The following is a 19,188-nucleotide window of genomic DNA, read 5'->3' on the forward strand; positions in this document are numbered from 1 at the left end:
TTTGTATTTAAATTGTTGTTAGAAGTACCTCCTCTCAAAAGTCACTGGAACTTATCTTGTGGCTGATCTTTCTCAAAGACGATCCATGCCACATTATTTTCCGATTGGCCGATGTGCGCCAACAAAAGCTGAAATCATCCGATACCAATAGTCAACCAATATATCGGTGCGTCCCTATTTTTCAGCTTTCTTGTTTGACTATTACAAATCTCTACAAACAATGATCTCCATGTGAACGTAGAATCTGAACGTAAATAAGAAGATGTTTTATCTAGAGGCATTGTGGTTTCTGTTGGAACCCTGAGAAGTATTTCTTAGGATTTTGGTGGATGTTGGAAAACAGTAGAGCAAAAGACTTGACCATAATAATATCAGGATGTAAGTGAAGCCAAGAAGTCAACCAAGTTGTGAAAACTGGCCATCACTTTTTAAGGATTGGACTAAAGTGCTTATTCAATCTTCTTTGCCTGATGCTGATCTGGTTGGTTTGGCTTCCTGGTTAAAGAGCCAATGGGCGGAGTAGGGAAGGGACATTAAAAAACAGCCTACACCTGAGTTCATTGTGCCTCAGCTTATTTAATTGGCTTCCACTCCATCCCCTTTCTATTTTTCTCTCAGGCTTACACACTGGCTTTTTTGTAACAACCTGTCAATACACTTTTTATATCATTTATTGATGTAACATATGAACATAATTATGTTGAGTACAATTTATTTATTTTAATTGAATTTCATGTAAGATGCCAAGACACCATGGATTTTGTCCAAGACTTTGGTTCAGTTTATGATTGTAACATTTGTATATAATACAATATCAACATGTCTTTGTGACATTCATATTTTGAGCCATTATACCCTTACTGATTTTTTCGCAGGTTTCCTTTTCCTGACATAATTTCTGACATTTGATTATATGTCATATAGATGTTTGTCCAGAGGAAAACAGGACTTTCCTAAGAGACATTTGAGACAGATTTAGCTGCAGGGCGTCCCAATTAGATGTGACTACGAGTGTAGTGTTAGTTAGTGTTAGTGTAAAACTAACAGTTATTGTAGTGAAAGTTTCCTATACTGTAACACATGCCTGGCCATTTTTAGGTTGTTAAAGCCCCCACAGCCGGCTGAACCTGCTCTGGGATGATCAGTAGTCCCCCTTGAGAGGACGTGCACACTCAAGTGACAAGCTTGAGCTAATCATGATGATGAGGGTAGAGAGGGGCCTCAGCTTAATGGGAGCACAGAGAGATCAGGGCGATGCCTCAGGGAAGGCAGCTCACATGAAAATACACTCAAAGTGTACTGTAACATACAAAATGAAAGGAGAAAATATGAGCGAAAGTACAGCTCTGCAGCACCTTGTGCTACCAACCATCCCCTGTTATTGTCGAGTGGATCTGCTACAGCTGACTCAGGTGTCAACTTAGACTCTTAATAATGTCAATGTCACTCTAGACCTCATGGCGATGCATCTCTTACAGATTATTTACAGCCTTTCCAAAGTTGAAGTGCACAGGGCAATGCAACATGTAAAATCTATAATGTAACAAGGAGGATTTGCACCACTTAAATGAACATTGTGTAACATAAAGAATAGTCTGTTATTTAAAGGTTGCAACATCCGAAATGCAACAATTGGCTGTTTCTGCATCCCATTCATTCGGGCTGCTTTTGACAAGATTTGAATGAGTCATTGATTGCTGAAAACTCATGTGGTCAATAATGATTTAGAAACCCAGATGCAAAATTGCTGTTTCAAATGAAACTGGCAGCATAATATGTTTAATGTTCATCCCTAATTTGTTATCCTCATTTAGTTATTGCTCTATCAATCAACATGTCACTCCTCTCAGCTAAATATTAAATGGGACTTTTATAGTAAAAACATTTCTCTCAGATCCATTATTTTTCTACTAATATGAACGAGAGACAGAGAGGCAGTAGGTATACATTTAATCCTGTACATATGGGTGATGTCATGCCAGGCATAATTCACCATTGCTGCAAAGATAAGGCTTTGTAACTTGGATTTTAGATTAAATCTCTGGATCTGTTTTTAGACTTTAAGTGGCCTCAGGCATATAAGTCCACAGATACTGTATTTAAGTGAAATCAAACTACAGTAAGCTAGCCCATACTTAAAAAACATTGCACTGTAGCTATCAGACGAAGGGAAATGGTCTTCCCATAGAGTTGTATGTTTTATTTGTCATGGTCGCTTTGCAATAAACATTCCATAACCTCAGGCACCAAAGTAAATATTTGAGACTTGATTTTGGTAAGTCAGTGGTGCATGAAATACAGTGCAGTCAAAGTCACACTGAGTCATTTCAGGGAATGGAAACACAGTTTGGTTTGTTCACAGCCAGAGGCAAATGCATCAACTTTTACATAATTGGAAACGATAAATTGCCACACTTCATTTTCAAATCTGTATGTTTGAGTCACTGTGGAAAGAGAGATTACTAGTCATTCACTTGGCACTGTGTGCTTGTGGAAATTAAAGTGAAGAGGTGAAGAGTTGCTGCCAAACATTCTGTTTCAAGTTGTAAATTAGAAGAAATGAGTCTTGGAAAGATAACACCTTTTACTGTTGTGTTCTGCTATTTATTGCTAAACTAAAAGGATTGAAAATGTTTTCATGACCAATAGGAATGTTTTCCAGCACACAACCTACCATAGTAAACTAGGATGAGAGAAATGGTTCCCAGCTTCTTTTAGATGGTGTTCTTTTCAACCTGATAATGATGCATCTCACAACTATTGCCTGACATTTGGATCCCTGCCAGAGCTAATGAGTCAATATTTCTTCCAGGGAGAAAACTAACAAGACTTCAAAATACATCCAACTATCCCTTTAAAAGGTGCACTTTGGGTCTGGATTGTGTGAAAGTAGCTGCAGTGGTTACCGGAGAGATGCCAGGCCTGCAATCTGTCTCTGGGTGACTGCCAGCCAGGGATACGCATAAACTGACAATACACACACACACACTGACTTACTCACACAGAGAACAGGCTCCTCAATACTGCCTGCACTGTATCTGCCTGTCTCTGTTACCATGGAAACTGACAGGCCTCCCATTGAAAAATCCTAAGATGCAGATGTACATGTGTGTGTGTGTGTGTGTGTGTGCGCGTGTGTACTGTGTGTGTTCTTGTGAGTACTTGTGGGGGTGTGAATTAGCATTTCAGAGATTGCAGTGTGTGGAGATGAGTAAGGATGCATGTTTTCATATTATTCAGATACAGCATTAAGGCCAATGTAATTGCATGCACCTAATACATTCAAAGTTCATTGTATCTATATTTCATCATCAGTGTAGCTGCTGGGAAGTTTTTCACTTGTTTCAGAATATAGGTCATGAAATGAATACTTACTCCGAGGAGTCTATAAAGTATATTCCGAGGGCCCCGATGCTGAGTGCAAAGACTAACACCACCTGGGGAGAAAACGACACAGAAGACACAGAGGAAGAAGACATTAGTTTCATGAACAGAGCAAAAATAAAAGGTTGCTCACTGTGAACATTAATATGCTAAATAAGTCTTGTATTCAGTTGGGGTGTACACAAAAGGCAACAGCAGTTGTTATCCCAATTTCTCAGCCAAACGGGTCATGGCAGATTGTTGTTCACCAGTGAGTCTGGTTCTGCTTCACGTTTCGGCCTGTTACAAGGAAGTTCTTACTGCAAATGTTGACTATTGGTGGATTCATGTAAGGTTTCTGTGACTAATGTTGAGATCATCTTCGGTATGATTTGGCAGAATGAATAATAATGTATTGATTGATTTAATGCTTAATATCGATTGGCTATCAGAGGCGGGTCTTTAGTTCAAATCAGCTAGTTTCATATTCCTTTTTTTGGTGCTTTATTAATGACTTTTGTAGAAACATCTCATTTTGGGGGGAATTATTTTAGGAAGATTTGTGTAGTACTATTGTATTGTGTTATCTTTTGAATTTAAAAGAAGAATAAACCTAGGAAATAAAAGCTTAATTATAGCCTACTTGAACGTGAGAAGTTTCACTAGATATGATGAATGGAGGCAAAAAAGGTAAATAAATGACAAAAAGAATAAGCGTTGTTGGCCAGGTATGCGTTCACATAATGGGAATTTGAGTACTGTTTTATATTATCTCAATGCACTGACGCAACAATAGAAAAAGGTAACACAAACTGCAATGGGAGTATAATGGTGCTGAAATAAATATGGCAGTATAAGGTTTCTGTATATACAAGCTGTGTTAAAGATGTAGCAGTTACAGTATTTACAGATACCATGGATTCAGATGACAATAAATAATCAACCATTTACAGTTTAATGCCCAGGTAGATATTTGAATCCGCACATGAATTGTTATTCGACTAAAAACTGTTCATTAGTCACACATAAATTAATGCTAACTGGATGTTTGTGTGCACAGCAAACACATTAACTTCATCCCACCTTTGCATAGGTCATATGACCCCAGCTGGGCCGACGAAATCAAAAATTCTGGACACACACCCTGCAAAGGCGGAGTTAAGTCACACCAGTACTATCACAGGGAACATTTGTGAACTCAACCGACCACAAGAGGAGAAACAATGTGTGTAGCGAGTGTTGAGAGGAAGTGCTTAGAGAGAAAATATCAAGTGTTGACATGCACTCATCAACTTCTACACTGCGTCAATGCTTCCATTGTTTGAGTTAGTGACCCTACTGGACTGTTGTCTGTATAATGTTTCAAGGACTGCTAAGGTAAAGTAAGGTAAGGCTACGTGCACCCGAGCCTGGCATCTAGACAAGCGTTTCAATCTTTAAGAGAGTCTTAATGCACGCTTTTAAAAGAATAGGTTTAAAAGGTTTAAATGATTTAGAAAAACAACCAAGGGAATTCAATTACGAGATGCATTGCCTTACTTTACCTTATCAGCCATACATTGAACTATTACTCGCCAGTCAGTCAATTTAGAGACATTAATAAAGTCAGACCAGGCAATCAATGTCTAAAAATCTGTCTTTAAAATATAAGTATATGAAATGTAGAATTATTTTACCTTCTTAACAGCCTGATATATGTTTGATATTTATCAGTATAGTCATCTGTAAAAATGTGGGATCCCATTGCCTCTTTGCATTTGTATATATTTTTGTGCTTTAGTTAAAAATGCACTCTGCCTCTAACCAATTCCCACTTGTTGGATTCATAAAGATGTTTGATAAATTGATTGAAACATACCTTCAAATTCAGTAGCTGATTACATGCAATGTAAACATGGTTATTTTTCACATAAACAACATGATTTCACATACGTGTAAAGCGTGAGTGATGTACATTTGACAGTGTGTATCACTGGGCTTGATTGTCAATGGAACTCATAGCCACAGTATGTAAAAGTATTGTTATAGGTCCAGCTCTCAGTTGCATGAGAGTGTGTGAGTGTTTCTGAGTGTATTAGACAGCACCAGCAGAGCATGCGTGCATGGAGGATAGCTAGTGTTGGTCTAAGGCACAGTCTATTTCTGCGTCCTCAATATAGGAACTCACCACCTTTGTGCCTGAACACACCTCATTTTAAGACATTCATCACTTTATGCTAACCGGGGCTCAAGGTCATTTGCAATTTCAGTGACACAGGTGCTGGGCATGAAAATGAAAACTGTGTCAGGTGGAAGATAGGAGAGACATCTGCGCTTTGTGCTGGGTGTACTATAGTCCCAAAAAGCTGATGACATGTTTCTTTCATATTTCTGCATGCAGAAAAAAATTGACCTTTTTGAATAAAATTCATTGAAAGTTAAGTCGGCTTTTTCTTGTTTCTTGATCCAACAAATCCACTCCAGTATGCTGCACTCTCAAACATAACATGATTCACTCTGGTCTCATCATAATGATCATCTTTGCAACAGCTGAACAGCATAGCGATGCTCAAGAGCTCCTCCCCTGCGATCTTTTCTCCCATTCAGCCTTCCACAATGGGACCCTGCTGATTGTGCCATTCATTATTGATGGTGGGAGCTTGATTACTTTCATGTGATGGTCCTTTAGATTGATTCAGTGCATTGTGGCTGAGGTATTAAGTAAACACCCCCTTCTCTGTGCATCTTTAATGGTTTGCTGCTTGAATGGAGAACGATGGCAATCCTGGCCACAGGGTTGTCCAGGGTTGGAATAACCTTACGAGCTGAACGCATCAATGATGCTCCAGACAAAAGAGACGGGGAGGAGGCTCAAGCTGAAACTCTGTGATAACATCAGGCTTTCTGAATGAGAAGCACTCTGCCGGTCTAAATGGGGAAGGAAACAGTTGACTGGAGGGCATTATTTGATTCAAACAATGCTGTGTCTTCTATACATGAATTATGTAATTTGCCCACACGGTGGTTGGTCAATTCAAGTCAAGTCATATTTATTTCTCTATGATATTAAAATGCCTAACAGGGATAGAAAAAAAAGTGAACAATTAATATCAATAATGATTTAATACAAGGAAAACCCAGACTAAAAATGACAGGTAAAGAAATACTTTTAAAACAAATTACGGTAAACACATGAAGTAAAAGCGATTCAAATTTTCTTCAAATGCCACAGGGAAGAGATGACATATCTCTGTGTGCCTATAATGAGTTTTTTGCAAGCGCAAAGTGACACCAAAGCCAAACCAAGCAAACACACTCAAGCAAGCACTTCAACCAATTTAGCCGGGAAGTCAACTGCATTTACACATCAAAGTCTGCTGCAGCTCTTACGGAGTTTGAATACATTTCATGTGTGGACTGAAGTCTATTGACACTCCAGAGGAGGCTGCACAAAGTCTGATACGTTTCCAGGTTTGGTTGCACCTGCACTGGAGGAGAGAATTTATCAAATCTCTGAGAAATCAGAAAGAATGGAGCTCACTAGACTTTTTATGTCCAGTCCTCGTGTCTTTTTGGGCAATTTGTCTGAATGATTAATTTGACAAGCACAGCATGAGATGCCTGAATCACCTGCTGGACTGTTGGTGGTAGATGCTGCATCTGGATTAGATGTTATAAGGCATGTATGAAGAAATGCATGGGTTAAAAAAAAGGTCTGGTTCTGCTGCAATGCTTTTGATTCTGCCAATCATAAATTTTACAATTTAATAAGAGTACAATGCAAAATAGTTCAGAACATGCTATTGAATTAAATAAATTGCTCTCACACGGCTAGATTCTACAAGCCGAAGTGGAGTTTAGGAAAAGTATAGATACTGGATTCCTGTTAAAGACATCGTTCCCTTTTTTTAAATCATTACTGTGGTGGTGTCTCCCAACAACATCTGTGGCTGTCCTGAGAAGTGAACAATATTCTGTTTACATAACCTACTATGTCATTTCACTTTTAGAAACCAGTAGAAGACATTTTTAATACATATGATCTATGCTGTTGTAACAGTCAGCAGCAGACGCTGAGATTCCACCACAGTTATGGCGGCCACACCGCAAGATGGAGGCGCCCACAAAATTGGAAATAAGATTCATCTACCTTAACTTGTCCTGAGAGCTGGATTGTGTGACCCTATAAATACAGCCTTAATCTCCAACTGAACTGTTGGTGGATGACGTTTCTTTGTGGCTTCTACCAGACAAACAAGGAAGAGAATTACAGTATGTCTGCTTCTGCTACATTTATTTGGTCGATTAGATTGTAACAACGTGATAAAAATTAAAGCTTGTTAATGGCATTTTAATTTATTTTTGTTTTATTTTTGGGCTTTTTTTTACCTTTATTTAGAGATAGGACATTGCATTGAGTCAGAAATCAGGGGAGAGAGAGAGAGTGTGTTCAGCTCAGAGCTCCTGAGCTGGTGGGTGGGTCGGTGCCTTGCTCCACGGCCACTCGCCAGTGCTCAGGAAGTGATCTGGCACCTCTCCAGCTACCAAACCAATTTCCAGACTGGGTCCACACTGGCACGTGAACATGGCGACCCTCCGATTCCCAACCCAAGTCCCTACAGACTGAGCTACTGCCGCCCCCTTACAGTCTAATGACGGATTTCTCTGGCACTGAGTGTTCATCTAACATGTAGAAGCACCATTACACATTGCACATACTACAAACACAGACATTTCCCTGCAGCTATTTTGTGTCTATACTGACTTAAGGGGGAAAAAAGTGAAAAAGGAGAAGTATGACCGAGCAGCGGTCGCTCGCTGCAAAGCCAAGCAGTGAACAGTGAATACCCCGCGATGAGCTGAGGAGATCAGAAGCGTCATCATCTTAAACTGACCCAGTTATTCAGCTGTGAAAGCCAGTCCACCCACCACCAACCCCCCACCCCTACCCTTTATTTTCCCCTCTCTCTCTCTCTCTCTCTCACACACACACACACACACACACACACACACTCTCTCTTCACACAGTGTCTAAGAGCTGTCGACCTCAAACCCACAATCTACCAAAGACAACCAACCGAGCAACCGCCACAGCAAATCAGGAGCAAAGTAATAACACTCAGGGGGAAACCTACAAGAATGGTAATAATAACGAGGGGCATTCCCTCCGCCTACACAACAAAGTGAGAAATTTACAGAAGAAACTCAGCAGCGGGATTGCCCAGTATAGCTGCTGCTGCATCTGTAGTAGTTGTAAAGTACTTAATGAGGTTGTTTATGTGCAATTTTCATGATTCATGATGTGAGGTGGCACGAGTGAGTCACATTTGTTGGCAACAGACTGACACACGCCCGATCATGTCAGTCAGACGAGGAGCAGAATTCGGACGTGATGTCTACGTCTTCTCTTTAATAGCCGTGTAGGCTTTCATTGGTGTAACCCTTTCTAAATTTAAAGTGCAAAGCCAAGTCTGTCAGATGTTTTCCCGACGTGCACTGCACCAGGAGGACTGGACGACGAAGGCATAGAGAAACCGTGTATCTATGTGCGTGTGTGTGCTGGTTTCAGGTTCCAGCTCGGCAACTGGGCTAGGGGTGGCAGCTCTCACATGACACCATCGGAACTGTTAACACATAATAACGCCAACTTCTATGCATAAACACACGTGCGAGTCTCAAGCTCTCAGGTTATTTGGCAGTCTGGAGAATTCTGTGAGCTCATCACGGGGGTGGAAGCAATATGAAGTGCCCTAAAGCCAAAATTTCACACAAGACTTCCTCCTCTAACAGGGATCCAGTATAATGACTTCGTCTGTCCCCTAAGTGCACCCTGGGACACAGATAGAGCGGAACAAACAGGTGATGTGTGCTGACAAGGTAAGGAATAATCGCTTCATATTAAGGCCAACTACCCAGGTCACAGGAGCGCTGACTTATAAGTCTTCTCACTCCTCTGTGCTTGGGATCAGGATACTCATGCGGACGCGGAGGATGACAGTGGTTTATGAGGGGCTTCAAACTGCCTTCAAAGCATATTTGCATCATTGACTCAGTGAAGTGGTCTCTGTAGCTTAGACAAACAGAAGTGTCACCACCTTTATATAGAAAAACAACAACAGCAACCTTCTAAGAAATTAAAGACGTGAACTCATAAGCGCAAGTAACTACAGTTCCTAAGGTGTCCACTTGAGGCTGGCTCTAAAGGGGGTCAAACCTCTATACGTCCCTTACCAAAATGCGGCTTTTTCCGCGAAGAGAAAACAGCGTCCAGGTGATGAGAAGGAGAGCTGTTTTAAGTCGTTGGTTCATGTCAGTCCACACCACTCGCTCTTCCTTTGGAGATCTCGGCAAGCTAGTAGACAGTCGGCTACAGTCCATGAGCTTTGTTAGCTAGATATATCAATTACCACCACAATTTGAATCTCATTCTGCGGGAAACACAATATTCAACTACTACTACTAGAGCTTATACATTTGCAACAGGCATTCACTGTATTCTGATACTTTGGTAATCAACCCTCTCGTCCATAATGGTGACTTATGGCTACTGAACATCAGGCAAAATGGGTCTAAATGGCAACCTTGCATTTTCAATGCGCAGTCAACAAACCCAATTGGCAACATGAAAGTGGCATTGTCAAATAATCTATCTTTAAAACTGTATTTATGTAGCTTTAATGAAATAATTCTGCTGGTGAGGTCAGAAGGCTTTATCATGATTACACAAACTACGCAGGAGAGGATAGAAATCTTCTGTGTCGTTGGGTGATAATCAAGTATGATTGTAAGTGACAATTATGATCCAACTTTTGAAACTTAGAGCAATTTGCTAACTTCCTGTGTAAATAGGACGTCTACTGCAATAAAAAAAAGTGAATTCAAAGCTTCATGGACCCCACTGCTCAGCGTAAAAAGAAGAAAGTTTGAACTTTTAATCTACAGCTTTTTTCTTTTTAAAATAAGAAGTCTACTGGTGCAAAATATTAAAAATATCCAAAGCCTGGGGCTAATGAGGAAGCTCGATTGTGAGCTGATTTGCATGCTATTATGAGAGAGCTTCTAGAGGTCGACATCAAAGGCTGGAAAATAAATATCCGTGAGGCAAGTGTAGAGAGGTGAGAAATGAGAGGCAATCTGGACTAGAATAATACCACTTTTCCTCCTGACAAACACTGAAATAAACACTTTCTAAGGATCTTAATGGTTTCCCCCAGATTACATGGGGGGAATCCTTGGTGGGGCATCAAGAATGCCCGTCAGTCCAGCATGGTATCAGGATAAGCTTGTTCATTAATCCGGCCTGGCTCGCTGAGTTAGCCAGAAAGACGAGTTCCAAAATGTCCGATTGATGCCACAGCCAGAGAGGATTTCAGAGGTCCACGGCCAAGCAAAAGCTGCCAAACCAGTGTGCTGTTTCTGCTTTCCTTTGGCTTTAATCCCATATCGTATACGTCTGCCTTTTAGAGCAGGTTTCATCACATCAAAGCATCTGCAGTCAGATGAGAGTCATTCATATTTGTTACAGATTTTCTCAGAATCGCATACGTCACTGAAAGGGATAACATTATGCAAATCTATAGCTTTCCCTGCGTGATCTAATCGTCACAATGTTTACACCGCAGAACAAACATTTGCATCCATTATGAAGGTTTGCCTCCATAACAAATTCTGCAACATTCTCAGACGCGTGCCTTGCGTCAATGCAGATTTCCGCACAAAGGGAACAGAATCACATGTCACTGCACGAGGCGAGAGTGTGAGCCGCTCACTGAGGGGAATGTCAACAAATGAAACCTCCATTAAACTTTGATGGCATACAACCATACATCAGCACACATCGTGATCTCCCCTTTCACTCTTTCTCAAATGGCAGGGGGCTGGAGACGGCTCCACTGGTGTAGGCATGATCTGACATTCTGTTAGAAAAAAAAAAAACACACTTTGTATTCCAGTCACACGCTGGAGCTGCACAACTCAACCCGGACTACTGATTCTCAGTGAGCAACTGAACAGAGCTATACAGGCATACGGATTCATACCAGAGCATTCTTACCGGCTGGACATACATTTTCAAACACAGACAGGTTTTAAAAGTCAAAGATGATAAAAAAAAAATGAATACAGCCACCAACAGGTTTGTTCAGAAAATGAGCAAAAGACTCACCATCCGTTTTTGAGCTCCTATTCTGAGTCATAACAACCCAGCAAATTCACAGGAATTAATAAAAAATTAATGAGGGCTTGTTAAAATGTCCACCTTAGGTTCAGTAAGTTCACATCCACCTTTAAGACTAAGCTACGGTTAGAGCTCTAATAGGCCGTTTAACTGGACTACTGTCCTTGTCCAAGAATACAAGCACTAGAGGAGAATGGATTTATTGACTGAAGCTACAGGTAGCAATTTGCCTCCCTTTCGGATAGTCACTATGGGACCTTGCCAACAAGTGAGCAAGCAGCAAACTGGTTACATGTCGAACGGTAAAAACATGGACAACTTTACAGCTATGAACATATTCAACGCTTTACTTTTGGTACAAATCTCATTCACTCTATCCCTCTAAATCAGGGATGAGCAACTTTGGTCAAAGCAAGGGCCACATTCATTTAATTCTCACTGCGAGAGGGCCAAATTGTAGGATACAATAACGATTACAGTCAATTATGTCTCAAATTTAACTCAACATATACCAGTGATCTAATATTATTATGGTGATCATGATTTAATGGCAGATTTTGACTTGTTTTCTTCATGTTTCCAATTAATTTATATATAAATATTGGCCTTAGGGCCAGGTTGAGGGTTGATGGGGGCTGCATGTGGCCCCCGAGCCGCCAGTTGCCCACCCCTGCTCTAGATCAATGTTTCTGAACCTTTTTTCCTCGGAGCCCTTTCCTATAATGTCGATTCCCTTATCCAATTTTGTTCCAAAACAGTCCCTAGTCATATGAATAGAAAGGATAAGGTAAATACACAGTAATTTAATTTAAGTCTGTCTTCATAAAACAGCATTTGACTTTCCACAGAACAGACCTCATTCGAACCAGACCTTAGATATGCAATTAATAAATCATTGTAGGAAGTTGGAAGGACAAAAATAGGCAGGATACCGTTTGAAGCCTGGGTAAGTTTAGCACTGCTGCTTGTGTTTGTTTTCTAAACCTGCTGCACATTCACTGTTCAGTTGATTCAAGTCGAAAGGGGGAATAGTGTAAGACAGTATAAGTAATACAAAGGAGATAAGAATGAATGATTGACTGATCTTTGAAGATTTATTTCTGGGCTTTATGCATTGATTTGGATTGGACAGCAGACAGAGTAGGAATTCACCGGGAGAGAAAGTTGGGAATGACATCCGGGAAAGGAGCTCCTGGTTGGACTTGAACCTGGGTCGCCCACTTTTGACTTTTAGCACTATTGACTCAACATGTGGGGTGCTTCCTAACCACTCGGCTATCTATGCCCCTCCTTATTATACCTATAACATAACATATAGGCAACTCTTTAATTATGCCAAGTTTGAGCTACACCATAAAAAAATAATTTAATCCAAAAAATATTTAGAATATTTTTGAACTAAAACAACGAGTTAACCTTCTCATGAATACTGACTGCTATACCTCACCTTTATATTAGTTTATTTTCTTATTAAGAAATGAATACATGTAAAAAGTTTAAATAATTGTCAGAGTTTTTAACTTTAGCCCTCTGATAGACACACATCTCTGCTTTTTATTTGTCCTGAGCATTGTTTTTCTGAAAATACCAGTTCCCCTGAGTTCATATTTTACCACAACCTCTGAATACAGAAAGAAACATACATTAGGTATATTTGTAAGAAAAGATAGTGATAGCGTTGAGGTCGTTGAGATATATCTTATTTGTGCGGTCAGAGTGAGGGGAAGAAGAGAGGCTTTGTGCGACACAGTCCTGTCTCTTTTCTCTCTGTCTGTATCTACTCTTAGCCGACCCTTCCATCGCCAGCTCCTTTTGTGTTCCCCTCCAAGGTCGTGCAGTGATGGTCTCTGGGGTATGGAGGAGGTGAATAAAAGAATGGTAGAGGGATGCAAACCTGGCTTTCATATTTACCTCTATTCAACCAGCTCTGCTTTAAAAAGATATGAACCTGCACATCGCTTAGTTAAGTTTGTAAAAGATGAGTATGTTTTCTCCTTAAAGCCACAGAAAGTCAGAATAAAAACATGTAATAATCATGAGGAAAAAACTGACTGATTTCAGTCGTCAATACTGTTGATGTTACCATTGTGATGAATGAAAAACAAATATTCCACAGTACCACACACCAACCTGTTTGTATAATGCACTACCTCACCCATATCGGACTGTATGCAGCACATATAGCGAAAACCTTCCTCTCAGAGGGTATTCATTCAAGAGGATTCATTTAACTGCAAGAAGAAGACCGGTCTCTATTTTGAGCTGGAACATCTGGAAAATAAAGAAATGGTTCTGCAAGTAGAGATCGGGGGGGGTAACAGGCGATTTCTGCATATTGTTTGTCTATATCAGAGATTATTTTGGAAGATCCTCATTTATTTGAATCAGACACTGCGCAAAAATTGAAAGGCGATACTACTGGGACCGCGCCTGATTTTGATGTGTGAAAATACAATCGTGGTGTGAAATGTAACACTCTGAGAGCGCTGACTCAGTCTAAAATGAACTTTGGCATCATCGGCAGGACAGGTGCAAACTTACAAGCTACAACAAGCAGACAAAGATTGTTGTAGAGCAGAGCATGCGTGGACAGCTGTGGTTAATGTTCTGGCATGCGTGTCAGCCATACCTCGCCAAACAGATGCACTCGATTAAAATAACAGTGGAGCTGCAATGATGCAAAATTAGCAGCTGAACTGATGGTATTTTCGGCTTTTCTGAGTCTTAATATTTTGCGGGTTTAGGACGGAAGAAGAATTTTCAAGACATCAAGTGGGGCCTTTAAAACGTGACAAACAATAAGCCAAAGAATTCATGATGTTGTTGGGAAAATGTTTGTTCGATTAAATAGAAGTGACAGAAGAAACTGTCTTCCAACCCTGTTGTATTTACTGTAATAAAAATACTCTTTTCCAGATCTACCAATTGCCCAATTGTAAAGTCTGATAATAAACAGCTTTTTATATATAAACCATCAATCACACCCAGCCATTTAAAAAAAGCAGTATTCCATGCTACAGAACCTCCCCCCCGCCCCACACACACACACGCACGCATGCACACACACACACACACACACACACACACACACACACACACACAATGTTTTTATGTCTGAAAATAAATTAAATCTCATAAATCACACTCCAACCACTGGCTCTGCACCCCTGGAATTGGTTCCATTTAACCCCAGTGGCCCTTGTGAAACGGATGCCCACAAATTGTTGTACCTATAGCAACAGAAAAACAGTGATTGACAGGGGAGAGGGTGTGAAGTAGGGGGGGGGGAGAGACGGTATGAAGGAAAGCCTCTCAGGTCTGACAGGATGACAGCTCCTAAAATGAGCATCTGTCAGAGAGAGATGAAGAGGAGGCCTGTAGGGATTTGTTACAGATGGACGGGACGAACGGTCTCAGAAATCTCTAAAAGTTTCTTTGTGGCATCATTAATTCATAAAAAAAAAAAAAGGATATTTCACTGCACTTTGAGAGATGTGTCGCTGCAGGAATTAAAACATCACAAAGAGGTGGACTTGTGCACTCTGTAAGATGTACAGTACGCTCTATATACCACAAAGGCAGGTCATCCTTCCCTTTGCAGCACCCTGCACCTAATGGAGGCGCCTTCCCCACAGAGACAGACAGTGTGATCTTGACCTTGAACGTAAGCAGAGGAATTCAAGAGGGCAAAAAAAGAGGAGAGGAGGACACAAGGAAGGAGGAGATAAAACGATGGAGGAGATGGTGACAGGAGATGAGAGGGAGGAGAGAGAAAAATGAGAATTAGCCCTCCCTCCCACCCCCTGTGGAACATGAGCAGAATTAAGAGGTGGCAGAAAATGGCTCTGAGACAGAATGAGAGCGAGAGTGAGATAGAGAGAGAGAGAGAGAGAGCGAGAGAGAGGGCAGCTGAAGAGGAGTGCAGGGAATGGAGAATATTAGAGCACGTCCTCAAGGCACAGCAAGAGCTTAAATGCCACAGCGTGTACACGTCCGTGCATGTTGTATCTTCACCTCTTTGTGTGTGAGTGTGCGCATATATCATGCGAGTCTTCAACCTCTAAATGTGTCCAACCTTTATGTGCGTGTGCGTGTGTGTGTGTGTGTGTGTGTGTGCGTGCGTATTGTGGGGCTGTCCATGCGACAGAAGGGAGGACCCATACTGGGATTATGCCACTGTGGAGAAGATGAGAGGATGCATGTGACCCGCCTGCAAATAGCTTTTGACACATTACAGGAGAACATTTTGCAACTCAAACACCCAAAATCCTCCACATGAGCTTCTTAATGGTTCCTTTTTTCATTCTGCAGAATATCCCGATGTTACAGTCGCCATAATGTCCACTATGCATACGCACAACATTTAGAAGGACACATTATTGTTTGCCAAATGTGTCTGTTCAGCTGTTGAACTATACGAAAAGCAAAACAAACGTAGTGATAGGTTAGCCATGTATAAAAGATTTAATGTGGGAGTTCAGTGGAAACACTCTGTATGACATAACAACACACACAGATGAACTCTGGGTAAAAAAAGTGTGGTTTTTGGCTGCTGGATATCACAGGTCCACAAACCTCGGGGTTATACAGAGTGTCAGTGTGTTTGCCACTGCCCTATTCTGAGCCGCCGGCTGCTTGAAATGTGGAAGAACACGCGATAATAGACCAGAACATTCTAAAAGTCGAAACTAATAAAACCTACACAAGAGGGACTGGGAAGATATATCTGCAACAAATTCAGTATTTTCAAAGACTCACACTGCAAAACGTGAGGAGCTCTAGGTGTCACACTTCAAAGGAATGGACTGATGAAATGATTAAGATTTCTTCATATGAGCCCATGCTAGGAAGAATAAATGTTGGAGGGGGGGGGGGGGGGGGGGGGGGGGGCGGTGAGATGTTGGGTAGATTAGCTACATTTCAAATTTAATTGCAATAGAATAATAATGAGAATGACTGAATATTTCTCATGTCTAAGGTTGTGTTTTATGTAAAGGACTGGCTGTCATGTATTCTGTAGAAATGTCCTGTATCTCTTTATATCTGTGCAATGAAGTGCTGCACAGTATACAAATGTTCAATAATTACGGTAATAAATACTGAATATGAAAAAAGGGCACAGGAAAGAAGGCATTTTTAGTTATGGTTTAAATACAAATGACTCTAAATATGGATTTGGTGGTTTCCCTGGTTGCATTACTTATATAAGAGACTGCATGTGCAAGTAAAATAAAACTACACATCAAACCCAGCAGACGGTTTGTAGGGCTCTCAAGTCTCCTCTTAAATCCAACTTTTTAAATCGTTTAAAAAATGTAACTCTTTTGGCACCTTGTCCTCGTCACGGGAGTTTTCAGATCTTGTTTTACTACATGTGCTGATACACTTTTTGTTCAGCTATTTTAAGTTGCCACCACATTATTCCCAGTGGTCATATTTGTCAGTACAGTAACGGAAAATCAAATTAATGTCACGTAAGAAAGAGAAGTTTCTCTGGTTTTGCTTTTTTTGGTGAACATGAAGAAGGAGGCCATATTTTATTTGAAGCTGTTATATTTCCAGATGGTTTTAGGGCAAATCAAGCCATAAGTATTTCTTTAAACCAATAACAGATTTATCTTTGGCTACTAAATCTGGTCACTGCATAGACAGTGTTGTAGACAAGTGAATAGGACACAGTCAGAATGTATTGTTTTCTGAAAGTAAGAGAAGTCACTTAAGTCAAAATTCAATTAAAATACAGTAGAAGATATTTAGGCTCATTGCTATTAAAATATGGATACAGTTTAGTCTAATATAATCTTGCGTCACCATTAAATAAGGCCCCTGCTGCTAATAATTCATGCCTCCCTGCTGGCTCATGGATTTCAATCTATTCTATTTTTTGCCCTGCATCCCATTAGGCTTCAATTAAACAAAAACTACTTCTCTTAAGACTTCTACCAAACACAGAATCCTTTCAGCCCTGACAACATGACACTTGAGTGCGCCTGTTCCACTCAGGTATTTGTTAAAAAAAAAAAAAAACGAACCCATGAATGAAACATAACTCTGCAGAGAGTCGTCCTGGTTTTGTGAGGATACGTTCATGACGTGCACTGCAACGTGTCAACACCTAACATGCTGTTGATTGATTTATTGCCTCTAGGGATATTTGAATGCAACTCAAAGTGGCTGCATGAATGCAGTTTAATAGACGACAGTCCAAGAAAGAAAGTTTTCAAAGGAACGAGTGGGTGGTCTCAGCGAATAAAAGGTCAAATGGATAATTTCCCACTTGTATTCTCTAAATGCATCATCGTGTTAGTCAGAATCATAATCAGAGTAAATACAGGGATTTATATGTGTATATTTCTGATTTCTAAACACCTTTGGCAACCTTCATTTTTTGTTAGGACTGTAATTGCGCCATGTATCAACGAACACCTAGTTTTTACATTTACATAACTGGTTCAATTTCCAATCAGGACAATGAAAAATGACCACTTTATTTTACAGTGAGAGGATAAGGGCGTGGAGAGCGTGCTGCGTGAATACTAAGAGGTTGTCTTAAAGAGGCTCATTCGCCATCTGCTCTGCAGGTCATAATGTATTCAGGTCACAAACTGTTGTCCGTGCCACACAATTCCATTATGTGCCTTTAATCACAGCATAACTCATCCCTGCCATCGTTATTAATATCAAAACTTTATCACACTGATGCCAATTCTGTTACAATGCATGCAGAGCGATTACTTTGTCTGATGAATATTGCAGAATTCGGCAGAACCTTTCATCCTTCTCCAAAAAGTGTCACACTGCATTTGGCTGCCTAAAGAACAGCCGAGCCCTGCCAAATATGGAATTAAAAAACGTCAGCTTCCCTCCCAAATAAGGCAAATGGGCAAATGGATCGACTACCATTGGAATGACTAAAACAATATTGCTACAACGAATCCTGTTTTCTCCTTCCAACCACCGAGGGATCCAACCCCCACCCGCGCATCTCAGAGGAGACGCAGCGGTGACATGATCTTTATCTAATTAAATCAAGGTTTCGTTTAATTTCCGGAAGGTTAATGAGAAGTTTATCATCCGCACCAAAGCCCACTTTTTCTTTCGCTCGCTAACAATGTTGCGCCTCCTGATAAGGTAAGGAAGCTCGCTCGCAGCAAGGTGAGAGATGAGACAAGGATCCGCAGAGGAGGGAAAAGCTGTGTTAGTGTTCTGTTTTTGTTGGCAGGCTATGTGTAAAGCAGCAACAGCCCTCCTCTGTGCTACAGTAGATCAAACCGTGCACATAGCTGTCCAGCTCGGTCAATATTGTGGGTGGATGCCTGGAACCTGCCATGAATGACCTTAACACGTCTTTAAAACCTTCACCCATCAGCAGGAGGGATGGAGGTGTCACAGGACACACTGTGAGTGGTTTCCTTTTCACCAAACAAGCCGATAATTTACTGCGAGGAGTTAAAGTGTTTCAGGAAATACTCAATAAAAAGACTGAATATTCTATATTCAATTTCATAAATACTTACCAGGCAGTATGCTTTGAGATATGGTGAAGGAGAGGAACAGAAGGCTCATTTGTTCATGCTTTCTCTTCTGTTGCCTTTTGGGGTATATATTATTAATTCCACTTTATTCTTAAAGTTATTCATTCAGTGGATAATTAATATTCTCCCAAGCAA

The 19,188-nt window shown here is 40.6% G+C and overlaps 1 protein-coding gene across 4 annotated transcripts in view; it reads right to left on the bottom strand.

The window, feature by feature from the left end:
- Positions 1–19,188, bottom strand: part of kcnma1a (potassium large conductance calcium-activated channel, subfamily M, alpha member 1a) — a 155,344-nt gene that overhangs the window by 77,182 nt on the left and 58,974 nt on the right. For all 4 annotated transcript variants that reach the window (XM_065959235.1, XM_065959236.1, XM_065959233.1 and 1 more), the window contains exon 3: positions 3,376–3,437. In XM_065959235.1, coding sequence (XP_065815307.1) covers positions 3,376–3,437 — 62 coding nt within the window. The remainder of the gene's footprint in view (positions 1–3,375; positions 3,438–19,188) is intronic.

The sequence above is a fragment of the Labrus bergylta genome, chromosome 10, assembly GCF_963930695.1.
Source record: "Labrus bergylta chromosome 10, fLabBer1.1, whole genome shotgun sequence".
NCBI classification, from domain to species: Eukaryota; Metazoa; Chordata; class Actinopteri; order Labriformes; family Labridae; genus Labrus; species Labrus bergylta.